The sequence below is a fragment of the Bos grunniens genome, chromosome 5 (genome assembly GCF_055505025.1).
Source record: "Bos grunniens cultivar Pamir isolate PY7600 chromosome 5, Bosgru_T2T1.0, whole genome shotgun sequence".
Classification (NCBI taxonomy): domain Eukaryota; kingdom Metazoa; phylum Chordata; class Mammalia; order Artiodactyla; family Bovidae; genus Bos; species Bos grunniens.
The window spans coordinates 95,750,035-95,773,955 of record NC_141169.1 but is presented as its reverse complement, the minus strand read 5'-3'; the positions used below and the strand labels follow the sequence as shown (position 1 = coordinate 95,773,955).

The following is a 23,921-nucleotide window of genomic DNA, read 5'->3' as shown; positions in this document are numbered from 1 at the left end:
CAGGTTAATCAACACAAAAGATTCAAAGGGGTCTGAGAATAAGATGGAAACACAACTAAATTTACTTTGGAATCTTGACCTTTTCTCTCTGGAGAGAATCACATGTGAGCTAAGTCACTTCAGTCATGTCTGACTCTTTGAGACCCCATGGACTGTAGCCCGCCAGGCTCCTCTGTCCATGGGATACTCCAGGCAAGAATACTGGAGTGGGTTGCCACTTCCTTCTCCAGGGGATCTTCCCCATGGAGGGACTGGATCCACGTCTCTTGTGTCTCCTGCATTGGCAGGAAAGTTCTTTATCACTAGTGCCACCTGGGAAGCCCCAAGGAGAATCAAAAAGGGTGTTATTGAAGTTTTCCACTGAAGTGCTCTCTCCATGAAGTCAGTGCGTCACTCTGAAAATGTAAATAGAAGAGCAGATGGCACATAATCCTCTTAGCACTGAGGATTCTGCTCTTTCTTCAAGGTTTCAATCTGCTCCTTCAGAGCAGACTCTGAGTTAAATAAAGATGGGAAACAGGGTGTCCTGAAACCCCAGTGGATCTGAGGACACAATCAGCTGTCAACCCCGTTCCTTCTCCCTATGGCACTTGAGAGCTGAAGATAAGAGGAAGGGTCCTTGCTTTGCTGCTAAGCCCTAGTGGCATTAGTCATGACAGAGCAGCGGCCACTGGCAGACTGCAAATTACAGCCCTCTGCCTCTGCATGTAAACTGTCCCAGTACCACTCAAGAGACCAGGATTGGAAGCTCACATACCAACCCCTTCTTCTAGCCAACAATCTTTTAACTTCTGCCAAGGCTTTTCTCACTAAAACAAAGTTGCTCGGCCTCCAAAAATAACATCTGTTGCTCAGAGTAACATTTTCAAACAACATAATAAACTGTACTTCCAGAAAATATACACTCTGTGCTTCCCTGAGGGTCCTCACAGAATGGATGATGTGGGATTCTGGGCTCCCTCCTTCCACACACGCACTGTCTACCCTTGGGCAACTGGTTTTGTTGTCACGGGTGGTGCTACGAGTTACCATGGGAAGGTGTCTCCATCTGCAGCATGCAAGGACCAGAGACGCTTTAAATAACAGTCCTACCCAGATTTGTGATGTAGGCTTTCACAAGTAGAACCTTTTTTTTTCCCCCAAACCCAGGTTATGGTGCCCTGGAGTTAGTATCAGGGAGACCCAAGAAGTTTAAACAAATAGCAATAACCATAACACTCCCAGCTTGTACATTTTTAGATTCCTTGCAAATTAACTCTGGTTTCAGGGATCAGCTAACCCCATCACTCCAACCCCACAGGATTCATCTGCAATTTGCTCATCTTAGACTATTATCCTCTCCATCTCTCCCTGTCAGTCTTTTTGAGATAGAAGGACGTGCTTGGATCACAGTCTGCTCCATGACTATACTGAGCTGCCCTGATCATCTCCTCAGTGTAATTACAGGAGCTCTGAGGGAGGATGTGTAAGTGGTAGACAGTCAGCACCACTGGAGATCATGCAAGACACTCATTTCTGTATGCACAGGGTGGAGAAGGCCTTAGACTCATGAGGACCCTATCATTTGCAGTCTGTCAAATGTAGACTGTCATTTGTAGTCTGGGCGAAAATTCCAAAGACACTTCTATTATTATCAACCTCTTCTGCCTTGGAAGAACCCTACTCCACCTCCCCACGACAAAGCCTGACTCTTTTGAAGCAGTTGTTTTCAAAGTTCAGAATCACTAGGATCACCTGCTGGGGTTGTCATCTAGATTCCTGGACCTCCAGTTTTAGAGTTTCTGATTTAGTAGGTCTGGGGTGGTACCTGAGAACTTGCGTTTCCAAGACAATGCTGACATTTGTGTTCCAAGGACCACACATTGAGAATCACATTCTTCAGGGCCAGCATCTGTCAGCTCAGTTCAGGTCAGTCACTCAGTCATGTCCGACTCTGCGACCCCAGGGACTGCAGCACACCAGGCTTCCCTGTCCATCACCAACTCGCAGAGCTTACTCAAACTCACGTGCTGGTATCCAAAATCACTTTTTAAATGTGCCTCAAAAATAGGCAGTCTCGTGAGTTGATTCTGATGGCACCTAGCATAGAAGAAAGCACATTTAAAAATGTAGAAGATGAGGCTTCCCTGGTGGCTCAGTGGTGAAGACTCTGCCCGCCAATGGAGGAGACATGGGTTCTGTCCCTGCACCGCAACTATTGAGCCTGTGCTCTTGAGCCTGGAAATCTCAACTATTGAGCCCACGTGCCTTAGAGCCCATTCTCCACAATAGAAACCATTGCTTTCAAATGGTCAAAGGCTTTCAGATGGGCAACACAGATTTACAATTTGTCCTTTGAAAGTCTTATAAGAGTTAGGCCTTGAGAGAAGGTAAGGTCCCTTTTAGATCTGTTTTCCCCTTCATTATACTTGCAAGTTTGGCTTATGATTGCTTCCCATCCATTAAAGTGAAAGTGAAAGTGAAGTCGTTCAGTTGTGTCTGACTCTTTGTGACCCCATGGACTGTAGCCTACCATGCTCCTCCATCCATGGGATTTTCCAGGCAAGAGTACTGGATTGGGTGGCCATTTCCTTCTCCAGAGGATCTTCCCCACCCAGGGATCAAACCTGGGTCTCCTGCACTGTAGGCAGACACTTTACTGTCTGAGCCACCAGGGAAGCCCATCCATTAATAATTAACCAATTAAGCTCTTAGCCTTTCTTGTTGTCACACTCAGAGCTCCAAGGCTCCACTGTACACAACAAAATGTGTACAGTTCCTAATTTCCTAAAAAGGCTACATTTCCTGAAATTTATGTGCTCTTTTTCATTCTCAGTATTAATGACATGGCTGTGTCCCTCTAGCTTCAATCACCCACTATTAACCAGAGTGAAGTGTAAGCACAGTCCAACCTCTGCCTCACTTGGTCCACCTGCCTGACTATCCAGTGAGCAGCTCAGCAGAGTACATGTCCTCTTCTGAATCTAAAGACAGCCTCTATCCAGCTTTAATGCCCATTGGTTCCAAAACCCAGAGAAGCCCTTGACCTCCCAGACATTTTTCCACTGTAAAGTGGAGCCAATAATCAGTGCCTGGACTACTTCACTGTGCGGCTTTGATGATCAAAATAAGAATGAGATAACAAGAGTGACTGCATTTTGGAAACTTGTGTTAGAAAACAGCAAGGTTTCCTTCTTCTTGGTGGTGTGTTACAGGTGCCCTGTATTCACAGTGATGGATTGTTAGTTCGCCCTGGTCCCTGTTCATAGTGAGCAGTTTCTCAAATGTATGCCTGGATTCTGATGAGAGAGGATGATGGCTCCACACTCACTGACCATCACAGCAGTGCTGACATTTCTTTGCTGTGGTATGAGTAATAAAGTCACATTCAGATACATGGTCCCTCTCAGCTCTTAAATCCCTGTACAGTTATAATATGATTTCCTCCACTTTACAGATGGATAAACAAACATACAGATTCTTATTGTCTTCCCAAGCATACAGTAAGGAGCAGAACCCAGTCCTCTCAAAAAGTCCATGGTCTTTCTGTCACTAAGATGCTTTTCTTATGGGAAACCACATTTAAATAATTAAAGAACAGGTAGGTAGGTAGATAGATAGGTGATAGGTAGATAGATAAATAATGGATGGGCAGATAGACAGATAGCCAACCAAAGGGTGTGATTCATCCATATACTAAAGTTTTCTCCTTTGTTTGTGAAGAAAATTACTTTAATGACTTTTGGGATGAAATAGTTTGACTTAGTTTCTAGCATTTTTTAAGGTACACTTTCTGGAGTTGTAGGCTTTAGGATCATGGTTATTAAGTACATTTCACAAACATGGAGGGGCCAGTGCCTCCAATCTTTGAGTGCAATAGATCGGTCTGAAGGCTAGATTCTAGTGTAACTTTTGGTCACCGACCCTTGTTCTGAATGAACGTGTTTTGTAGAAGAGACAACGAACAGCCACAAGGGATCCCAAAGCAGGAAAGTAAGACAAGAGAATGGGAGTTACCTCTGATTTGCCAGAGAAATGAGCCATAAGCCCAAATTTTGATCTATAATGCCCAAAGCAGTGTGGTTTAAATGGTTTCAGCTCATGACAGGTTCAATGTGTGCCAGCCTATAAAGACAGATCTGTAACATTTCTTTCAGCTAGAAAGCGCTCCCTTGAAATGTGTGCAGAATTTTATTTTTATGAGTTCCTAGCCAGGCATTCATGTAACAGCAATTCTTTACCTATACTAAACTTCCTCTTTTAATGACTAATCCACACTCCTTTTAGATAGCAGGAGGTGGGAACATTAACAGAATGTAGACATAAGCAATGAAACAAGGAGGGCACACACCAAGACATCATCCATCTAAATGTGTGGTAGAGAGAGCGAGAGAGGGGGATCTCAATGCAGGAATTCTGAGACCAGATATTAAGACTCAGATTGCACAGTGTTTTGTATTTTTAATCTTTGTAAACCCCACCAAATATAAAGTAAGACATAAACATACAAAAATGGCCATTATGACTGAATTCAACAACTCTAATGATAATCAAGACTTTGGACCACTTTAACACAAAAACACAATTTTATTTAAATAAAATTTATGTTCTAAATCATTTAAAAATAAATATTAAAAGAGTGAACCCTAACATAAACTTGGGTGACTTGATATGTCACTGTAGGCTCACTAATTATAACAAATACACCCTCTGGTGTGGGATGTTGAAACTGGGGAGGCAGGAGGGACAGTAGAAATTAACATGGGAACTCTCCATACTGTCCATTCAGTTTAGCTATGAATGTAAAACTGCTCTAAAACACAGTCTATTGTAAAAAAGAAATAGTCTTCACTTTTAAGGTGCACTTTCTGGAGTCATAAGTTTTAGGACCATAGTACATTTCTTAAACATGCAGGGGCCAATGCTTCTGATCTCTAAGTGCAATATGTCTGAAGGCTAGATTCTAGTGTAACTTTTGGGCACAGACCTTTGTTCTGAACGAACGTGTTTTGTAGAGCAGACTATGAGCAGCCACAAACTAAGGAAACCTGCAGAATTCTGCAGTGTTAAGGCACTCTAGGTCAAAATGACACTACCAGCTCTCACTGAAGATAACATAGCTTTCCCATACATGGTGCCTCCTAAATACTTTAGCTCCCCAAAGAGAAAATGACCCTAAACAATCACATTTTTTTTTTTTTTGGCTGCATACTGCATGCAGAAATCTTAGTTCGCCGACCAGGGATTGAGCCCGTGCGCCCTGCACTGAAAGTGCAGTTTGGGAAGTCCCAACAGTCACCTTTTAAAAATATAAATCACTTCCCTAACAACCAGGGGAAACAGAAATTACCTTTTTCTTTTACTATATTTGTGCATATTGTCTGCTCTGCAGACAACTTAAGGGAGCTTTAGAAAAACTCACCTATATGCATAGGTTATTATTGTCTTTGATTTACCAACACAAATTGATGTATTTATTGGCACTCTGAATAGCACAAATGACGATTTTCAGGTCTCTTTGGCTTATGAGGATCACTGCAGCATGATGTTATTATCTTGCTTTGGGATGTGTGCATCCCTCTGTTTGGGAAGCTGTAATCACAGCTGGGAAGCTGTGTGGATTACAACAAACTATGGAAAATTCTTAAAGAGATGGGAATACCAGACCACCTTACCTGCCTCCTGAGAAACCTGTATGCAGGTCAAGAAGCAACAGTTAGAAATGGACATGAAACAATGGACTGGTTCCAAATTGGGAAAGGAGTATGTCAAGGCTGTATTGTTACCCTGCTTATTTAACTTATACACAGAGTACATCACACAAAATGCTAGACTGGATGAAGCACAAGCTGGAATCAAGATTGCTGGAAGAAATATCAACCACCTCAGATATGCAGATGACACCACCCTTATGGTAGAAAGTGAAGAGGAACTAAAGAGCCTCTTGATGAAGATGAAAGAGGAGAGTAAAAAAGCTGGCTTAAAATCCAACAATCAAAAAACGAAGATCATGGCATCCAGTCCCATCACTTCAAAACAGATAGATAGGGAAGCAATGACAGTGACAGACTATTTTCTTGGACTCCAAGATCAATGTGGATGGTGACTGCAGCCATGAAATTAAAAGACACTTGCTCCTTGGAAGAAAAGCTATGATGAACCGAGACAGCATATTAAAAAGCAGAGATATCACTCTGCCGACAAAGATCTGTATAGACAAGTGAAGTGAAGTGAAGTCGCTCAGTCGTGTCTGACTGTTTGCGACCCCATGGACTGTAGCCCACCAGGCTCCTCCATCCATGGAATTTTCTAGGCAAGAGTACTGGAGTGGGTTGCTATTTCCTTCTCCATAGACAATGTTGTGGCTTTTCCAGTAGTCATGTACGGATGTGAGAGTTGGACCATAAAGAAGGCTGAGTGCTGAAGAATTGAAGCTTTCAAACTGTGGTGCTGGAGAAGACCCTTGAGAATCCCTTGGACTGCAAGGATATTGAACCAGGCAACCCTAAAGGAAATCAACCCTAAATATTCATTGGAAAGACTGATGCTGAAGCTAAAGCTCCAATGCTTTGGCTATCTGAGGTGAACAGCCAACTCATTGGAAAAGACCCTGATGCCAGGAAAGTTTGAGGGTAAGAGGAGAAAGAGGCGACAGAGGACAAGATGATTGGATAGCATTATCGACTCAACAGACACGAGTTTAAGCAAACTCCAAGAGATAGTGAAGATCAGGGAAGCCTGGTGTGCTTCAGTCCATGGAGTCACAAAGAATCAGACTTGACTGAGTGACTGAACAACAACAACAATCAGAGCTGGTGACTAGAGCTGATTTGGGGCCTTCTTGCTGCATATGTGTGAATTAATACCATTATTTTTTACTCCGCCTTGTGGTCTTCTGTTTTTTCCCCACATATCTAGACCTTGAGCTTATAGTACTTATATAGGAGATATTTAACAAATATTTTAATTAAAAGACTAATGAAATAAATGATGAATAAATGCCAGATGAGTTCAGAGACCAAATTTGCATGATTTACAGGGTTTATGTAAGAATGGCAAATAAGGCTGGCCATTGGAACCGAGAAAGGGTTCTCAGTGGGGCACGAACACTGAGAAACAGTGAAAGCAAGAAAGCACACTTCAGTAAAACTGTGATTAGGAGTGATGATGAGTCAAAATAAGTATTTAATAGACACACTGACAACACTTGCACCTTGGAAGAAAAACTATGACCAACCTAGACAGCATATTAAAAAGCAGATACATTACTTTGCCAACAAAAGTCCGTCTAGTCAAAGCTATGGTTTTTCCAGTGGTCATGTATGGATGAGAGTTGGACTATAAGGACAGCTGAGCACCAAAGAATTGATGGCTTTGAACTGTGGTGTTGGAGAAGACTCTTGAGAGTCCCTTGGACTGCAAGGAGATCCAACCAGTCCATCCTAAAGAACATCAGTCTGAATATTCATTGGAAGGACTGATGCTGAAGCTGAAATTCCAATACTTTGGTCACCTGATGGGAAGGACTGACTCACTGGAAAAGACCCTGATGCTGGGAAACATTGAGAGCAGGAGGAGAAGGGGACGACAGAGGATGAGATGGTTGGATGGCATCACTGACTCCATGGACATGAGTTTGAGCAAGCTCTGGGAGTTGGTGATAGACAGGGAAGCCTGGCATGCTGCAGTCCATGGGGTCATAAAGAGTTGGACAAGACTGAATGACTGAACTGATAACTAATACTGTTATAAACATTCACTTGTATGATTCTATGTAAACACATGTTTTATTTTTATTTATTGGGTGGGTATATAGCTAGAAGAGAAAGAGAAGGAAATGGCAACCCACTCCAATATTCTTGCCTAGAGAATCCTGTGGACAGAGAAGCCTGGTGGGCTGTTGTCTATGGGGTCATGCAGAGACAGACATGACTGAAGCAACTTGGCATAGCTAGAAGACTTGCTTGACCATAATAGTAACTCTTTGTTTAACATTTTGAGGAATTGTCATTTTTTTCCCCAAAGGGCTACACCATTTTACACACCTATCAGCACTTTTTGAGAATCCCAACTTAAAGTTGGGATTGACATCCTTGTCAATATTTATCATTGTCTGTTTTTCATCACAGCCATTTTAGTGAGTACAAAGTGATATCTCATTGTTGGTTTTGATTTTCATTTCCTTAATGGCTAATGACATTGAGCATCTCTTTGTGTACTTATTGTTCATTGTATATCTTCCAGGGAGAAATGTCTATTCAAACCCTCTATTCATTTTTAATTTGGGTTATTCATCTTTTTTATCATTTAGTATAAAGCTTGTTTATAAAATTCTGGATATAAGTCCCTTATCAGATATTTGACTTGGATGTACTTTCTCACACACTGAGTTGTTTTTTCACTTTCTTTGTAATGTCCTTTGATGCATGAAAAATAGTTAATTTTGGTGAAGTCAAACATATCTATTTTTTCCTTTTGTAGCTTGTGTTTACATCTCACAAACCCAAAGTCATAAATACTATTATTCTTTTTTCTTCTAAAAATTTATAGGTTCAGCTCTTATGTTTAGATTTATGATCCATTTTGAGTTAGAAATGTTATATGGTGTGGTACATGGCCACATTGATTCTTTTACATGTGTATATTAACTTGTCACAAAACCATTGTTGGTAAGACTATCCTTTCATCATTCAATTGTCTTGATCCTTCAGTCAAATATTAATTGGTCATAAATATGGATTTACTTCTGGGCTGTCAATTCTGTTCCATATTTCTATGCTTATGCCAGTGGCATACTTTCTTGATTATTGTAGTTTTGTAATCTGGGGATATGAGTCGCCAATTTTGTTCCTCTTTATCAAGATTGTTTAGCTACTCTAGATTCATTAAATTTCCATATGAATTTTAGGACCAAGTTAAAAATTTCAGCAAAAATAAGCCTTCCAACCTTTTCTATCAGGCTGTCTCTGTGTTTTGGGACACAACTTCAAGGTCTGGGCAGTCAGTTTATGACTCTGCCTCAGACTTCATTTTCTGCTTGCACAGAGCTTTAGGATCAGCCACACATGAGAGACTGAGGCCCTCTCAGGTCTTTTCTGAGCATGCATATAGTTGTACACGAGTCCAACCTTCCAGATCCCCAGGAACACTACAGACTTTTCAAAACCTCCTGTGAATGTCACATTTCCCTTATCTTCTTCCTTTTTATGTTCCTAGTCAAGCTCATTTGTCTGTGATGTTAAACAATCACTACTGATTTTTTTTTTTTTTTCTGACAAATGCCCTGGAGATAGGGTTTTTTTTTCTCCAGCAGGTGTCCTGAGTCTGATCAAATAACAACATCCTGAATTGGGCTTTTCCCCAGACTGTGAGAAAAGTCAAACAGGGACAATGCTCTCTAGGTAGAACTTTCTGTGGGGCTCCAAACCTGACCTGCCTGTCCCTCCAGTGACTCTGAGCCTGCCGTTTTTCACAGTTACACGGTTGTGACACTGCTGTCCAAGGTCACTGTGCAGAGCTGGGAAAAGAGTGATAAAAGAGTAGATCGACCAAGTTAAAATGCCACAAACCCTATAGTTCTTAAGGTTCAGTATTTTCTTCCTGAATAAACTATTCTCAGATTGTTACAAGACTTTAGCTAATTTCTTGTGGTCTAAAATCGTTAATTTTGATGGTTTTGCCAGTGTTTTCATTGCTTGTTTGGGAAGGTGAATTTACAGAGGTCTTCATCTGGCCACTCCATGAGTCTCCTACCATTATTCATATTTAAAGACAAATGTAATTCAATTGAAACTTTTCATACAGTATAAGTAGTTTTTGATCTTTGTTTTCATATAATTTAGGAGATTACATGTAGTTCAAAGTTCACGAATTTATGACATATGGCATAAACATAAATTTTCCAACTTTTTCCAGTCCCTTCTTCATATCACATGGTTCCTCATATTACAAATAACATTAAATCTCCTATGTAGCCCTCCTTTCTTTTCCCTTATTTTGATTGTGCCTTTGTTGCTGTTGGTACTCAGAACAGAACACAGTATTTCTATGCTGTGTTCAGATCTTTGCAGAACATAGGAGAACTTTTTTGTCTTCCTGTAACAGGTATTATAATTATATTGCTGTTGTTTTTCAGTGTACACACCTGTTTGAGTACATGAACCTGCATAGATTCTTATCAGCTTGAAATAGGACACTGAAAAATGAAAATTGTAAAACATATGCTGAAAAAGTTAGTTTTTCACTATTGAAGGTCAGGAACATTGCAGTTTGAAAATGGTCAGAAGGCTAACGGTCAGAATGCTGACACATATCTTTCAAACTGCCTACCATGATGAATAACTACTTTAGGAAATAATGGAAAGAAAAAATTCCACCCATCTTTCATGATTATAAGGATATAATTTAAAATACCAGCACACACAAAATTTTACTTGGTACTTTCTTTTGTGTTCTTTAAAGATATTTTAATTGTTTTATTTTAAATCCTAGATTAATCTAGTTTCTTCTTCCATTGGGAAATGCATTGCCTTAGAACACTTTTCTAATAATATTTGATCTTTCAAAAAAATAACTCACTCCCATTAACTAACTGGGCTTCCTAGGTGGCTTAGTGGTAAAGAATCTGCCTGCCAATGCAGGAGATGCAGGAGACATGGGTTCGATCCCTGGATCAGGAAGATCCTCTGGAGAAGGAAATGGCAACCGACTCCAGTATTCTTGCCTGCAAAATCCCATGGACATAGGAGCCTGATGGGCTACAGTCCATGAAGTCACAAAGAGTTGGACACGACTAAGCACACACACATTAACTAATTACCCCTTACACCCCTTAAGTACGAACAATACAAACAAAAAGGGTAAACATATTTACTTGACTACTATCTTTCTGATATCTTACTAAAATGTTATCATAATGTATGAAAATGATTTTCCTTAAAATGTCATCACTCAATTTTTCTACATCTAAATGCTATACAGGTGTGTATAATCTTTTCATTTACTTTCAAATCAATTTAAGAGTATATTTTGACATGATCACTTCTAATTTCTTAAAAACTTTAACATTCATATAGAAAAACTCTCCCTCTATAATTTAGCCAATTTGTTTACGAATTTCTTCTGTAATTCATACCACTGCTTACTGTGCATGCTAAGTTGCTTCAGTCGTGTCCGACTCTTTATGGCCCCATGGACTGTAGCCCACCAGGCTCCTCTGCCCACAGGATTCTCCAGGCAGGAATACTGGAGTGGGTTGCCATTTCCTCCTCCAGGGGATCATCCTGACTCAGGGATCGAACTCACGTCTCCAGCATGTCCTGCACGGGCAGGAGGGTTCTTTACCACTAGAGCCACCTGCGAAGAGAGCACCTCGAAGTGCATGTCTTTCTAGTAAGTCCAAAGTCTCCATGTTTGACCATTAAAGGCAGCAAAAATAATCACAGTACTTCAGAATTAAAGGCAACTGTCCGCTTAAAGGAGCATTTTTATCAGTCTCACAGCCTACAAACACATTGACTACAGCTGAAAATCTAGAGAGGCCAAATACACACACACACACACACACACACACAAAGTCCCTTACACACAAACTTCAATTTATGGACTTTCAAAGATGTCAACATAGGTTTGCATGTCCAATCACGTAAGTTAGTTCACGTGTCTCGTGTCCACACACTGTCCTGTGTGTGCATCTTCAAGTGGTTGTGCTTTTGTGTACTTTACTGACTGTACTGTATAGAGTACAGTGGTACAGGATCTCTATTTCAAGCCCAAAATGTCCGGAAACAAGCCTAAAAGCAGCGGTGAGGTGGCTGGTACAGTACTACCTCAACTCACTGGGTTGTTTTTTCAAGAGGGTAGATAGAATTGAAACCATCAAGGAACCAGAACCTGTGCCATCAACGTCAGGTGTGAGTGAAATCGCAGCTTGCCCTCTGTCTCATATCACTGATGATCCTTCAGCTCTGCCGTCTCCCACCTCCTCCCACCTCCGTCAGTAACTCTTCCTGCCTGTTCACTCGCTGCCAGCCCTTGTGTGCCAGTTGCTGTCCTGTACTATTGTACTTTTCAAAGTACTATAAGGTTAAAAATGTTTTTTTTTTTTAATTTTTTGTGCTTGTTTACGTATTTGTGTGAAAAGTATTATAAACCTACACAGTACAGGCTATATAGCCAATTGTGTTAGTTGGGTACCTAGGCTAATTTTGGTTGGATTTACAAACAAACTGGACTTATGATTGTGCTCTCGGAATGGAACTCATTTTTATATAAGGGACTTACTATATATATTATTATATTATATATATTATTATATATAATTATTACATGTATTATAATATATTATATATATTATTATATTATAAAGACAGAACCTATATGAAGGACATGAGGAATAAAGATGCAAAAGACATAGGAGGCTAAAATTGTGATGTCTCTTGATTCCACCTCTTTTCTATTTTTATCATCTATTATTTTTGCTGCTTAAAAACATGATATCACACTTTACTGTTTGTTGTATTAACCAGAAACTCAGAGCCCAAAGAACAAAGGGAGCTGGAAGCATATATTTAGACATTTGCATGCTATCATTTCCAGATTTGCCTTTTTCAGTATTTTTCCCAAAATATTTAAAAGCCCTTCCCTGGATGACTGAGGAAACAGAGTTCACATTTTTAATGCTAAATTAGAGCAAGGAAGGGGAAAGCCTAATGGTATAAAGGACAGATACTCTGCAGTATCTTGTATTTTGACTATGTGTTAAGAACTTGATTCTACAATATAAAAGATTTAAGAGTAGCTTTAAGCTCTTTAGAAATTTACTGATGACATTCTTCCTATTATTTCAACCATTCTTCTGACTGAAGTTTGTATTTTCCCACTCCATTTAAAATGACATTCTTGGGTTTTCTACAATATTTATTGTTACATATTTGAAGGATTATAGTAAAAATATGAAGACTGGGACCTTGGCAGTAGTGAATAGGCTTGATCTATACTCTGAAAAGAATATCAGAAATGATTGATATAGTATCAAGGAAAGTACCCAAAACAATATCCATCTATTTCTTTTCTTTTTTTTTTCATCAATTTTACAGCCTGTTTTATTTGGGGAGAGAATATGCTTTGGATTCATATTTGAGTTCCAAGTTCTCTTGCCATGTGATCTTATACAAGTTATGTATTATATTTGAGCATTAATTTTCTCATCTGTAAAATATGGATAACAAAACCTGATGTGAGGGCCAAATCATAAACATAAATTAAATGATTGCATTGAAACAAAAGTTTGACTCCTACAAACCCCAGGACATTCATCCAGGACATGTACACTGCAACATTCTCCAGATTCCTCTGTGTTTTAGAGATTAGGTATAGGGATCAACCCTTGTTGTTCAGTTGCTCAGTCGTATCTGAGTCTTCAAAACTCCATGGATTGTAGCATGCCAGGCTTCCATGTCCTTCACCATCTCCCGGAGTTTGCTCAAACTTATGTCCATTGAGCTGGTGATGACATCCAACCATCTCATCTTCTGCCGTCTCCTCCTGCCCTCAATCTTTCCAAGCATCAGTGAGTTGGCTTTTCCAGTGAGTTGGCTCTTTGCATCAGGTGGCCAGAGTATTGAAGCTTCAGCATCAGTCCTTCCAATGAATATTCAGAGCTGGTTTCCTTTAGGATTAACTAGCTTGATCTCCTTGCTGTCCAATGGACTCTCAAGAGTCTTCTCCACCACCAGTTTGAAAGCATTAATTCTTTGGGGCTCAGCCTTCTTTATGGTCCATCTCTCACATCCATACATGAGTACTGGAAAAACCATAGCTTTTACTATAAGGACTTTTGTTGACCAAGTGATGTCTCTGCTTTTAAAGATGTGAAAAAAAAAATAGCCTTTACTGAAGAGGCTCTGTAAATAACTGTGTGCTTTTCTAGAGTTACAGAAATCAGGTCAACTCTTTTATCTCAGTTATAAGACGTGAATACCTACAGTGAAAGTTTCTTAACTATTTACTAAAAGTTCATGTTGAAATTATAACTTTAATTTCTTTAGTTGGTGTGTTGCCTAAAACATAATCATTTCCCCATGTCCCAGTTAAATGAAGATTTTGGACATCAGAGATATAAAAGGAAAAGAAATAATAGGAAGGGAAGAGAGAGAGCAAGCAAGAATGTGTAATTATATGGGGTGAGGGGATGAGGAAGAAAGTAAGCATGAGTGTGTGTGTGTGTGTGTATGTGTGTGTGTGTGTGTGTAGTGAGGAGTGGCTGAGGGTGGCTGCTGTTGTTGTCTTGTCACTAAAGAGTGTCCAACTCTTTGCAACCCCATGGACTGTAGCCTACCAGTCTCCTATTTCCATGAGATTTCCCAGGCAAGAATACTGGAGTGGGTTGCCATTCCTTCTCCAGGGAATCTTCCTGACCCAGGGATCCAATCCTCGGCTCTTGCACTGACAGGTGGATTCTTTACCACTGAGCCACCACAGAAGCTCATGAGGGTGGCTACTACTTAGCTATCCTGGGACCAAATTAAACTCTTCTATTGTCAGAGTTAAATTTGTATTATATTAATTAAATTCAATTGCTTCTAAAGACAGCAGTGATTTTCTCTTACCTGATCAGCCATAACTTTTTTGCAATCTCAAAGGCAGTTTAGAAGGGAAGGATTTTCAAAACCAGTGTAATCTGGAGCAAGGCTGAAAGCTAGGGCTAGGCACTATTTTTATCTAACTATTAATAAATTGAACTGTAGAACTGCATTAAGGTCTCTGCTAGCAATCCCTGTTCAAGCCAGGATGAGAGTTCTGTACCTGGTTGAAAGCAACCTTCTGTCCCACCATATTTCAGTTCAATGTATAGATTTTGTGAATTTCCATTAAAAAAAATTGAAGTGTCTGGCTGATTCCCCTGAATGCATTAGCTTCCAAATTTAGGTTGCCTCTTTCTCCAAAAATTTGTTAGGAAACATTTGCTTGCTGCCATGTAACATCCCCAAATATCAAGACATTAAGAGATGTGTGAGAAAATGCCTATGAGTTTTCTTATTCCAATTGCCATCTCTGAAAGTCACAACAGAGTGACTCATGGCTTTTCATGGAGAAAATTACCGATCAACAGAGAAAGCTAAATGAGGCACTGAGGGATACAGTGTGGGCAGCTGCAATTCTGGTCATGCTTTCTTGCAGCTTCTCCACCACACAGCAGGAGCTTCGAAAGATCGTGTCTGGAAGCACATAGAACAGCACTTCCCAAGCTTGGACCAGATCATCAGGGTCAGTGGCCAGGCCAAAGTTGTAATGAAAAGCAGATGGGTTGAGTTTAGTAGTTGGGGAAGAAGAAAGAAGAGACAAGAAATTCACCCACATGAACATAGCTGGGGAGGTTTCCAGTGCAAGAAAATAATTAAAAAAAACAAACAAACAGTATTTCTTGGCTAGAATTGAACTTTTTCTAGACTGAAAAGTCAAAAAAAATCTCATCAAACAGAGAAGAATGTCATTTCACAGGAGATCTTGGAATTTTACCGTAAAAGACTGCTATAGGAAGCGAACAATGGTTTTTAAATTATAAAATTACAAAGATGTATTAAAATGTGTCCAACACTTTGGCACCCCATGGAGTGTACCCCACCAGGCTCCTCTGTCCATGGAATTCTCCAGGAGAGACTACTGGAATGGGTAGCCATTTTCTTCTCCAGGGGACCTTCCTGACCCAGGGATTGAACCCCAGTCTCCAGCATTGAACCCAGGTAGCCTGATTCTTTACCGTCTGAGCCACCAGGAAAGTCCAAAGATATTAGGAGTGATAAATTAGGAGTTTGGGATTAACATGTACACACTGCTATATATATATAATTGATAAAAAACAAGGGCTTATTGCATGGCACAGGAAACTATACTCAATATTTTGTAGTAAACTATAATGGGTTTCCCAGGTGGTGGTGGTACGGTAGTAAAGAACCCGCTTGCCAATGCAGGAGACATAAGAAATGTGGGTTCAATCTCTGGGTTGGGAAGATCCCCTGCAGGAGGGCATGGCAACCTCCCTCCATGAACAGAGAAGCCTGGCGGGTTACAGTCCATGGGGTTTTAAGAGTCAGACACAACTGAGGTGAGTTAGCACAGCACAGCCCATCAGGGAAAATAATCTGCAAAAGAATATCTATCTATAACTGAATCACTTTGCTGTGCACCAAATTAATACGACAGTGTAAATCAAATATACTTCAATGAAAAATTATAAAAAAAGCTGCAGCCCGATTTTCCGATGAAATGAACCCATAAGTCACATCCACTGTGGATCCTAAGAGCCCCTTCCTAGGGCCATTCAGGCCCTCAGGAGCCCTCTTCAAACCACCCCTTCCAGTCCTGGAGTGCGGAGGGGAGACCTGGGGCCCTGAGTGGGGGAGGCCTGAGGCCCCAGCTCTGACTCTGGCAGGAGAAAGAACCCTGCCTCTCTGCAGTCCCAACAGCCAAGCTTCCTGTGAGCAGTAGCTGCCCAGGCTGTGGCCAAGAATGTTCAAACGCAAAACTCTACACCCTTAAGGCAAATCTAATAAATCATCCCCAACAGCCTCCAACTGGAGGCACAGGCTTGGAGACTGAAGTCATACTGGCTGAAGGCAACAGGGAAAATGTGGAGCCCTCCTGTCTGCTAGAAGCTGGGTGACTCAAGCTCGTTCACAGCACTGCTGATAAACCCGAGATGGCTGTCAGCCTCACTCAGTGGTAAAAGCCTCACTGAAGACTCCATGGGGACATATTTTCCCCTTTAGATTTGGCGAGGCATGGAACTGGGGGTGGGGGGCCCTAGCTTTCAAAGAGGAAAGCAGAATTATCGAGTATTCTTTTTTTTTCCAGGCAAGGCTTTCTTGGGGCCCCTGCTGCAGCAGTAGGGAGTCAGAACAAACAACAGTTTCCCTTGCTTGCTCCCCAAGGTGGGGGTGAGTTTGTTCCTTATATAGGGTAGGGATGTGTGCAGGGGTCAAGTGAGAGGGGTGGATTATGTAGTCGGCCCACTCCTTAGGTGGTATTGTGTGCAAGGGGCATGAGTAGTACCCGCTTTTGTTCAGGCTCTTCAGAAGTGGCAGTTGGTTTTTTCAGTCTCGGTATCTTTTGTCCAGAATTTGCCCTAACTGCTATATACCCAGGCAGAGCAGCTTCATAAATTTGGCAGGGAAGTATCACCTCCCTTGTCTGGTTAACAGTTAAGAAAGCCCAAAGTTCACCTGGTTTCTTCCCCTCTTAGGCCCTTCAGTGGCTATTGTTGTTCTTTTCCTTATTTTTGTTTGTTTAACTTTTTGGTTAAGTTTGTGTCTTTTAGGTTCCAACAATTTGAAGTAAGGCTCATAGCTCAAGGAATTCAGCCCATTCCAGCAGAAAGTGGCCCAGGTCCTTGTAACAGTCAGCGAGGAACTTCTATACCTCTAGGGTAGGCCAGAGTCTGAGGCCCCTGTCCAGCAGGAAGAAGTTTCAGAAGAGGCCTGTGGCTCTTTAGTCCTTAACAATAAGGGTGTAGAGTGTCTTGTGGAGAATGAGACAGGCTGGGATATGGGACCCTTTGCAATGCTGCAATGCTTGCACTTGGACACACCTCTCCTCGAGCAACAAAATACAAAGAAACTACAAGGGACTAAAAATAACTTCATGCATGCACAGTTAGGTTCAGTATTCTTTGTGTAAACTGGGGAATAAGACCACACAGCCACGTTGCTCCTAGTTTCTTAGGCAGACCATGAATTATAAAGATAACTCATGCATTCTCAGTCTCAATTCTTCTCACATGTACAAATGATGAAGAATGACTATTCTATTGCGTCCAGACATTTGTTTTTTAAACTTATTTATTTTTTTCTCTTGAGAAGAAACCAAGCACAGACATCAATAGCTTCGAAAAATCTGTTTTTGGTTCATCTTCTGCCTCCGACACTCTGATTTCATTTAGAACCAGCATATACGTAGCAATCCAAAGAAAGCCCTCAACCCCCCCAGTGGAGGCCCAGAGCTATTCCCATAATGACTGAGTCATGTGGAGTTAACCCAGGAACCCAATTGCCAGTAAAGGAGTCCTCTCTGTCATGAAGAATTTTAACAATTGGAACAATATGTGAAATAGTAAGCTAGGACACTTTTATGAAATTCCACACCCAATTCAAAAGCTGGCATGGGGTTTGTTTTCTTGTTTGTATTCACAGATATGCCATTTATCAAGTTGGCTAATAGTTGGGATTTGAAGACTTAAAGACAGAACAGTAAATAATTACAGGGAGAGAGCATCACCAACTCAAGTGAATTTGAGCAAACTCTGGGAGATAGTGAAGGACAGGGAAGCCATGTGCCCATGGGGCCACCAGGAGTTGGACACTGAACAACAGGGACATAACACAGGGTGTTGGTGCCCGTGTTGCTAGGTTTGAAATCTTGGTTGTGCCACTTCCTTAAAATTAACCTCCTCTCCTCAATTTCCCCATCAATAAGCAAGGGATAATGCTAACTTTCCGAGAGCTGTTATAGCATAAATTTACATACATATATATATATATATGTATATAATGTTCAGAACAATTCCTGGAACCTTAGAATAGCTCTGTAAATGTTAGATTTTATTATTATATCTGTATGAACATACTCTCCATCCCATATAGGAAGAAAGGAAAAGACAAAAGCCTGCTGAGATGGCCCTCTAAATTTACATCAATGAGAAGAGAGTGGAGAATAGGAAAAAGAAGGTGAGAAGGGAGGTCATACTTATAGCCAGGTGAAAAATGCCCAGGGAGGTTGTTACAAAGGTACGGCCAAACGGTTCTGGTATTCATACACTAAAGTTTGGAAGACTGTCACTGTGACCACTGGCAGGAGCCACCAGGAAATTCAGTCACTTTTTTTTTTTATATATATATTTTTTAAATTATCATATTGTTAAAAAATTATTATGAGAAGGCATTTAAGAAATATTATTTTTATTTTATGTATTTGGCTGTGCCAGGTCTCAGTTGTGGCATGTGGGATCTTCCATATGCAGCATGTGAGATCTAGTTCCCCAACCAGGGATGGAACCTGAACCCCTTGCATTGGGAGTGCAGCGTCTTAGCCACTGGACCACCAGGGAAGTCCCTCTCTTTCACACTTTGAAGAATTAAATTATAGTTCGTGAGACAACTTTATCTCAGAAGAAGAACTAACTGGCAGATTAAGCTTGAAAAAGGCCTCCTGGCTTCTTGCTAAAAGAACAGTCCATCCATACAAAGAAAGTCCTGCCAAGGGTTAAACGTACTGGAACCAAAGGAAGGCTGTTCGCTAGTAAGAATCTCAGAAGTTAAAAAAAAAAAATCAAATGTTGACTCAAAGATGTAAGATCACATCCTAAATTACATATCTTTTTTCTTCTCTCCTCCTCTAAAGCCATTAAACTATATATAATTCTAGGAAAGATGAGTCAACTGCCAAACTGCAAAACTGCAAAACATGTGCTTTCTACATAGACATGTTGATTTCAGAATGACATCAACAATAAGTGATATAAACAGTTCATCTTTATGTTCTGAGTTAACAACAATGATCTTTCACTTCCTGATGACCTCAAAATATTTAACAGACATTATCTCATTAAGAGGGTATTAAAGGGAGATTTGTGTCCAAACATTATGAAAAAGTATGATGGAAGATATGCGGGCTGAAAGACATAAATTGCAGTGAAGGTAATAATAACTTGAAATGTAATAATAATGTATGTAATAATATATAATGTAATAATAAGCCATATCATGTCATTTTTTTATGGTTTAAAACATCTTTTGAGTCACATTTCTATTTAAATTTTAACATAAACCTGTGGCACAAACAGAACATATACTAATCTGTGATGGCACCCCACTCTAGTACTCTTGCCTGGAAAATCACATGGACAGAAGAGCCTGGTAGGCTGCAGTCCATGGGGTCGCTAAGAGTCAGACACGACTGAGCGACTTCACGTTCACTTTTCACTTTCATGCATTGGAGAAGGAAATGGCAACCTACTCCAGTATTCTTGCCTGGAGAATCCCAGGGACAGGGGAGCCTGGTGGGCTGCCATCTAAGGGGTCGCACAGAGTCGGACACGACTGAAGTGACTTAGCAGCAGCAGCAGAGTACTAACACTGACTAAGCAATTTAGTTTAGAATTTTAAAAAGTAAATGCTAAATAAAAATAATTTTGTTTACAAATTTAAATGTGTAATGTATACTCATTATTTGTCTTGTTTGCAACTCAAAAATTTCTGCCATCTTCCTGAAATATATACTGATACACAAAAGCCTTTCTTTTTGGCAGCCAAAACATGTAAGCGTCTATCGAAATTGTTTGGAGAAGGAAATGGCAACCCACTTCAGTATTCTTGGGCTTCCCTTGTGGCTCAGCTAGTAAAGAATCCACCTGCAATGGGGGACACCCGGGTTTGATCCCTGGGTTGGGAAGATCTCCTGGAGAAGGGAACCCCTACCCACTCCAGTATTCTTGCCAGCAGAATTCCATGGACAAAGGAGCCCAGCAGGCTACAGTCCATGGGGTCGCAGAGTTGGACACTACTTGAGCGACTTTCAGGTCATGTTAAACCTTGGAAGGTGGTACACTGGCAAAGAATCTGCCAGCCAATGCAGGAGACACCAGAGATGCAAGTTCGATCTTTTGAAGATCCCTTGGCACAGGGAACAGCTACCCACTCCTGTATTCTTGCCTGAAAAATTCCATGGACAGAGGAGCCTGGCGGGTTACAGTCCACCGTGTTGCAAGGAGTCGGACACAGCTAAGCATAACAACAAAGAAGGAAAAAACAGAACAAAACCTTGGAAAGGACTCTCTCAGCTGCCATTGGTCTCACAAGGGGTAAGGAAGGTCACCAATGAGCATCTCTTCATGTGCTAGGAACAAAAGCAACTCAACAACATCTCTATTGTTAAAGAAAACCAATGAAGGCAGGAAATACGGCATTCAATCCAAACTTCTAGTTCAGGTGTACAGTTACTAACACAGGAAGGGTATTTTCCTGATGTTATGTAAAGTTTTATGCCTTAGAATATGTTTATTTTACAATTTGTCATTATGAGATGTCAAAAAGAAATTAGAAAGCTATTAAGATATTTTCTTTTCTTTAGATAACTGATCTGCATATATCATTTTAGAAAAATTATTTTATTACAGTTCAGATCAGGTCAGTTGCTCAGTCATGTCCTGAACACTCAGGATTGATCTCCTTTAGGATGGACTGGTTGGATCTCCTTGCAGTCCAAGGGACTCTCAAGAGTCTTCTCCAACACCACAGTTCAAAAGCATCAATTCTTCGGCACTCAGCTTTCTTCACAGTCCAACTCTCACATCCATACATGACCACTGGAAATAGCCTTGACTAGATGGACCTTTGTTGGCAAAGTAATGTCTCTGCTTTTTAAATGCTGTCTAGGTTGGTCATAACTTTCCTTCCAAGGAGTAAGTGTCCTTTAATTTCATGGCTGCAGTCACCATCCACAGTGATTTTGGAGCTCCCAAAAACAAAGTCAGCCACTGTTTCCACTGTTTCCCCATCTATTTGCCATGAAATATTGGGAACAAAGCTAGTGGAGGTGATGGAATTCCAGTTGAGCTATTTCAAATCCTAAAGATGATGCTGTGAAAGTGCTGCACTCAATATGCCAGCAAATTGGGAAAACTCAGCAGTGGCCACAGGACTGGAAAAGGTCAGTTTTCATTCCAATCCCAAAGAAAGGCAATGCCAAAGAATACTCAAACTACCACACAATTGCATTCATCTCACACGCTAGTAAAGTAATGCTTAAAATTCTCTAAGCCAGGCTTCAGCAAAACGTGAACCATGAACTTACAGATGTTCAAGCTAGTTTTAGAAAAGGCAGAGGAACCAGAGATCAAATTGCCAACATCCGCTGGATCATTGAAAAAGTAAGAGAGTTCCAGAAAAACATCTATTTCTGCTTTATTGACTATGCCAAAGCCTTTGTGTGGATCACAATAAACTGTAGAAAATTCTTCAAGAGATGAGCATACCAGACCACCTGATCTGCCTCTTGAGAAATCTGTATGCAGGTCAGGAAGCAACAGTTAGAACTGGACATGAAACAACAGACTGGTTCCAAATAGGAAAAGAAGTACATCAAGGCTGTATATTGTCACCCTGCTTATTTAACTTATATGCAGAGTACATCATGAGAAACGCTGGGCTGGAGGATGCACAAGCTGGAATCAAGATTGCTGGGAGAAATATCAATAACCTCAGATATGCAGATGACACCACCCTTATGGCAGAAAGTGAAGAAGAACTAAAGAGCCTCTTGATGAAAGTGAAAGAGGACAGTGAAAAAGTTGGCTTAAAGCTCAACATTCAGAAAACTAAGATCATGGCATCTGGTCCCATCACTTCATGGCAAATAGATGGGGAAATAGTATCAGACTTTGTTTTTCTGGGCTCCCAAATCATTGCAGATGGTGATTGTAGCAATGAAATTAAAAGACACTTACTCCTAGAGAGCATATTAAAAAGCAGAGACATTACTTTGCCACCGAAGGTCCATCCAGTCAAGGCTATGGTTTTTCCAGTGGTCATGTATGGATGTGAGAGTTGGACTGTGAAGAAAGCTGAGTGCCGAAGAATTGATGCTTTTGAACTGTGGTGTTGGAGAAGACTCTTGAGAGTCCCTTGGACTGCAAGGAGACCCAACCAGTCCATCCTAAAGGAGATCAGTCCTGGGTGTTCATTGGAAGGACTGATGTTGAAGCTGAAACTCCAATACTTTGGCCACCTGATGTGAAGAACTGACTCATTTGAAAAGACCCTGATTCTAGGAAAGATTGAGGGCAGGAGGAGAAGGGGATGACAGAGGATGAGATGGTTGGATGGCATCACCAACTCGATGGACATGAGTTTGGGTGGACTCCAGGAGTTGGTGATGGACAGAGAGGCCTGGTGTGCTGCAGTTCATGGGGTTACAAAGAGTTGGACAGGACTGAGCAACTGAACTTAACTGAACTGAACTCAACGGGACCAGATGCCATCATCTTAGTTTTCTGACTGTTGAACTTTAGGCTAACTTTTTCACTCTCCTCTTTCATTTTCATCAAGAGGCTATTCTTAGCTTTCTGCCATAAGGGTGGTGTCACCTGTATATCTGAGGTTATTGATATTTTTCCCGGCAATCTTGATTCCAGCTTGTGCTTCTTCCAACCCAGCATTTCTCATGATGTACTCTGTATATAAGTTAAATATACAGCCTTGACATACTCCTTTCCCAATTTGGAACCATCTGTTGTTCCATGCCAAGTTTTAACTGTTGCCTCTTGACCTGCATACAGGTTTCTCAGGAGGCAGGTCAGGTGGTCTGGTATTCCCATCTCTTGAAGAATTTTCCACAGTTTGTTGTGATCCACACAGTCAGAAGCTTTGGCATAGTCAATAAAGCAGATGTTTTTCTCGAACTCTCTTGCTTTTTCAATGATCCAAGAGATGTTGGCAATTTGATCTCTGGTTCCTCTGCCTTTTCTAAAACCAGTTTGAACATCTGGAAGTTCACGGTTCACATACTGTTGAAGACTGGCCTGGAGAATTTTGAGCATTACTTTGCTAGCATGTGAGATGAGTGCAGTTGTGTGGTAGCTTGAACATTCTTTGGCATTGTCTTTCTTTGGAATTGGAATGAAAACTGACCTTCTCCAGTTCTGTGGCCACTGCTAAGTTTTCCAAATTTGCTGACATATTGAGTGCAATACTTTCACAGCAGCATCTCTTAGGATCTGAAATAGCTCAACTGGAATTCTGTCACCTCCACTAGCTTTGTTTGTCAGAGAAGGCAATGGCAACCCACTCCAGTACTCTTGCCTGGAAAATCCCATGGACGGAGGGGCCTGGTGGGCTGCCGTCTACGGGGTCGTTAGGAGTCAGACACGACTGAGCAACTTCACTTTATTT

General features: G+C 40.9%; 1 protein-coding gene across 6 annotated transcripts in view; it reads right to left on the bottom strand.

The window, feature by feature from the left end:
* Positions 1-23,921, bottom strand: part of RERG (RAS like estrogen regulated growth inhibitor) — a 133,725-nt gene that overhangs the window by 56,673 nt on the left and 53,131 nt on the right. The window contains exon 3 of one of the 6 annotated variants that reach the window (XM_086401899.1): positions 1,808-2,079. The exons of the other annotated variants lie outside the window; for them this stretch is intronic. Within the exon in view, the coding sequence (XP_086258025.1) occupies positions 1,808-1,841 (34 nt within the window). The 5' untranslated portion in view covers positions 1,842-2,079. The remainder of the gene's footprint in view (positions 1-1,807; positions 2,080-23,921) is intronic. 6 annotated transcript variants of the gene reach the window in all.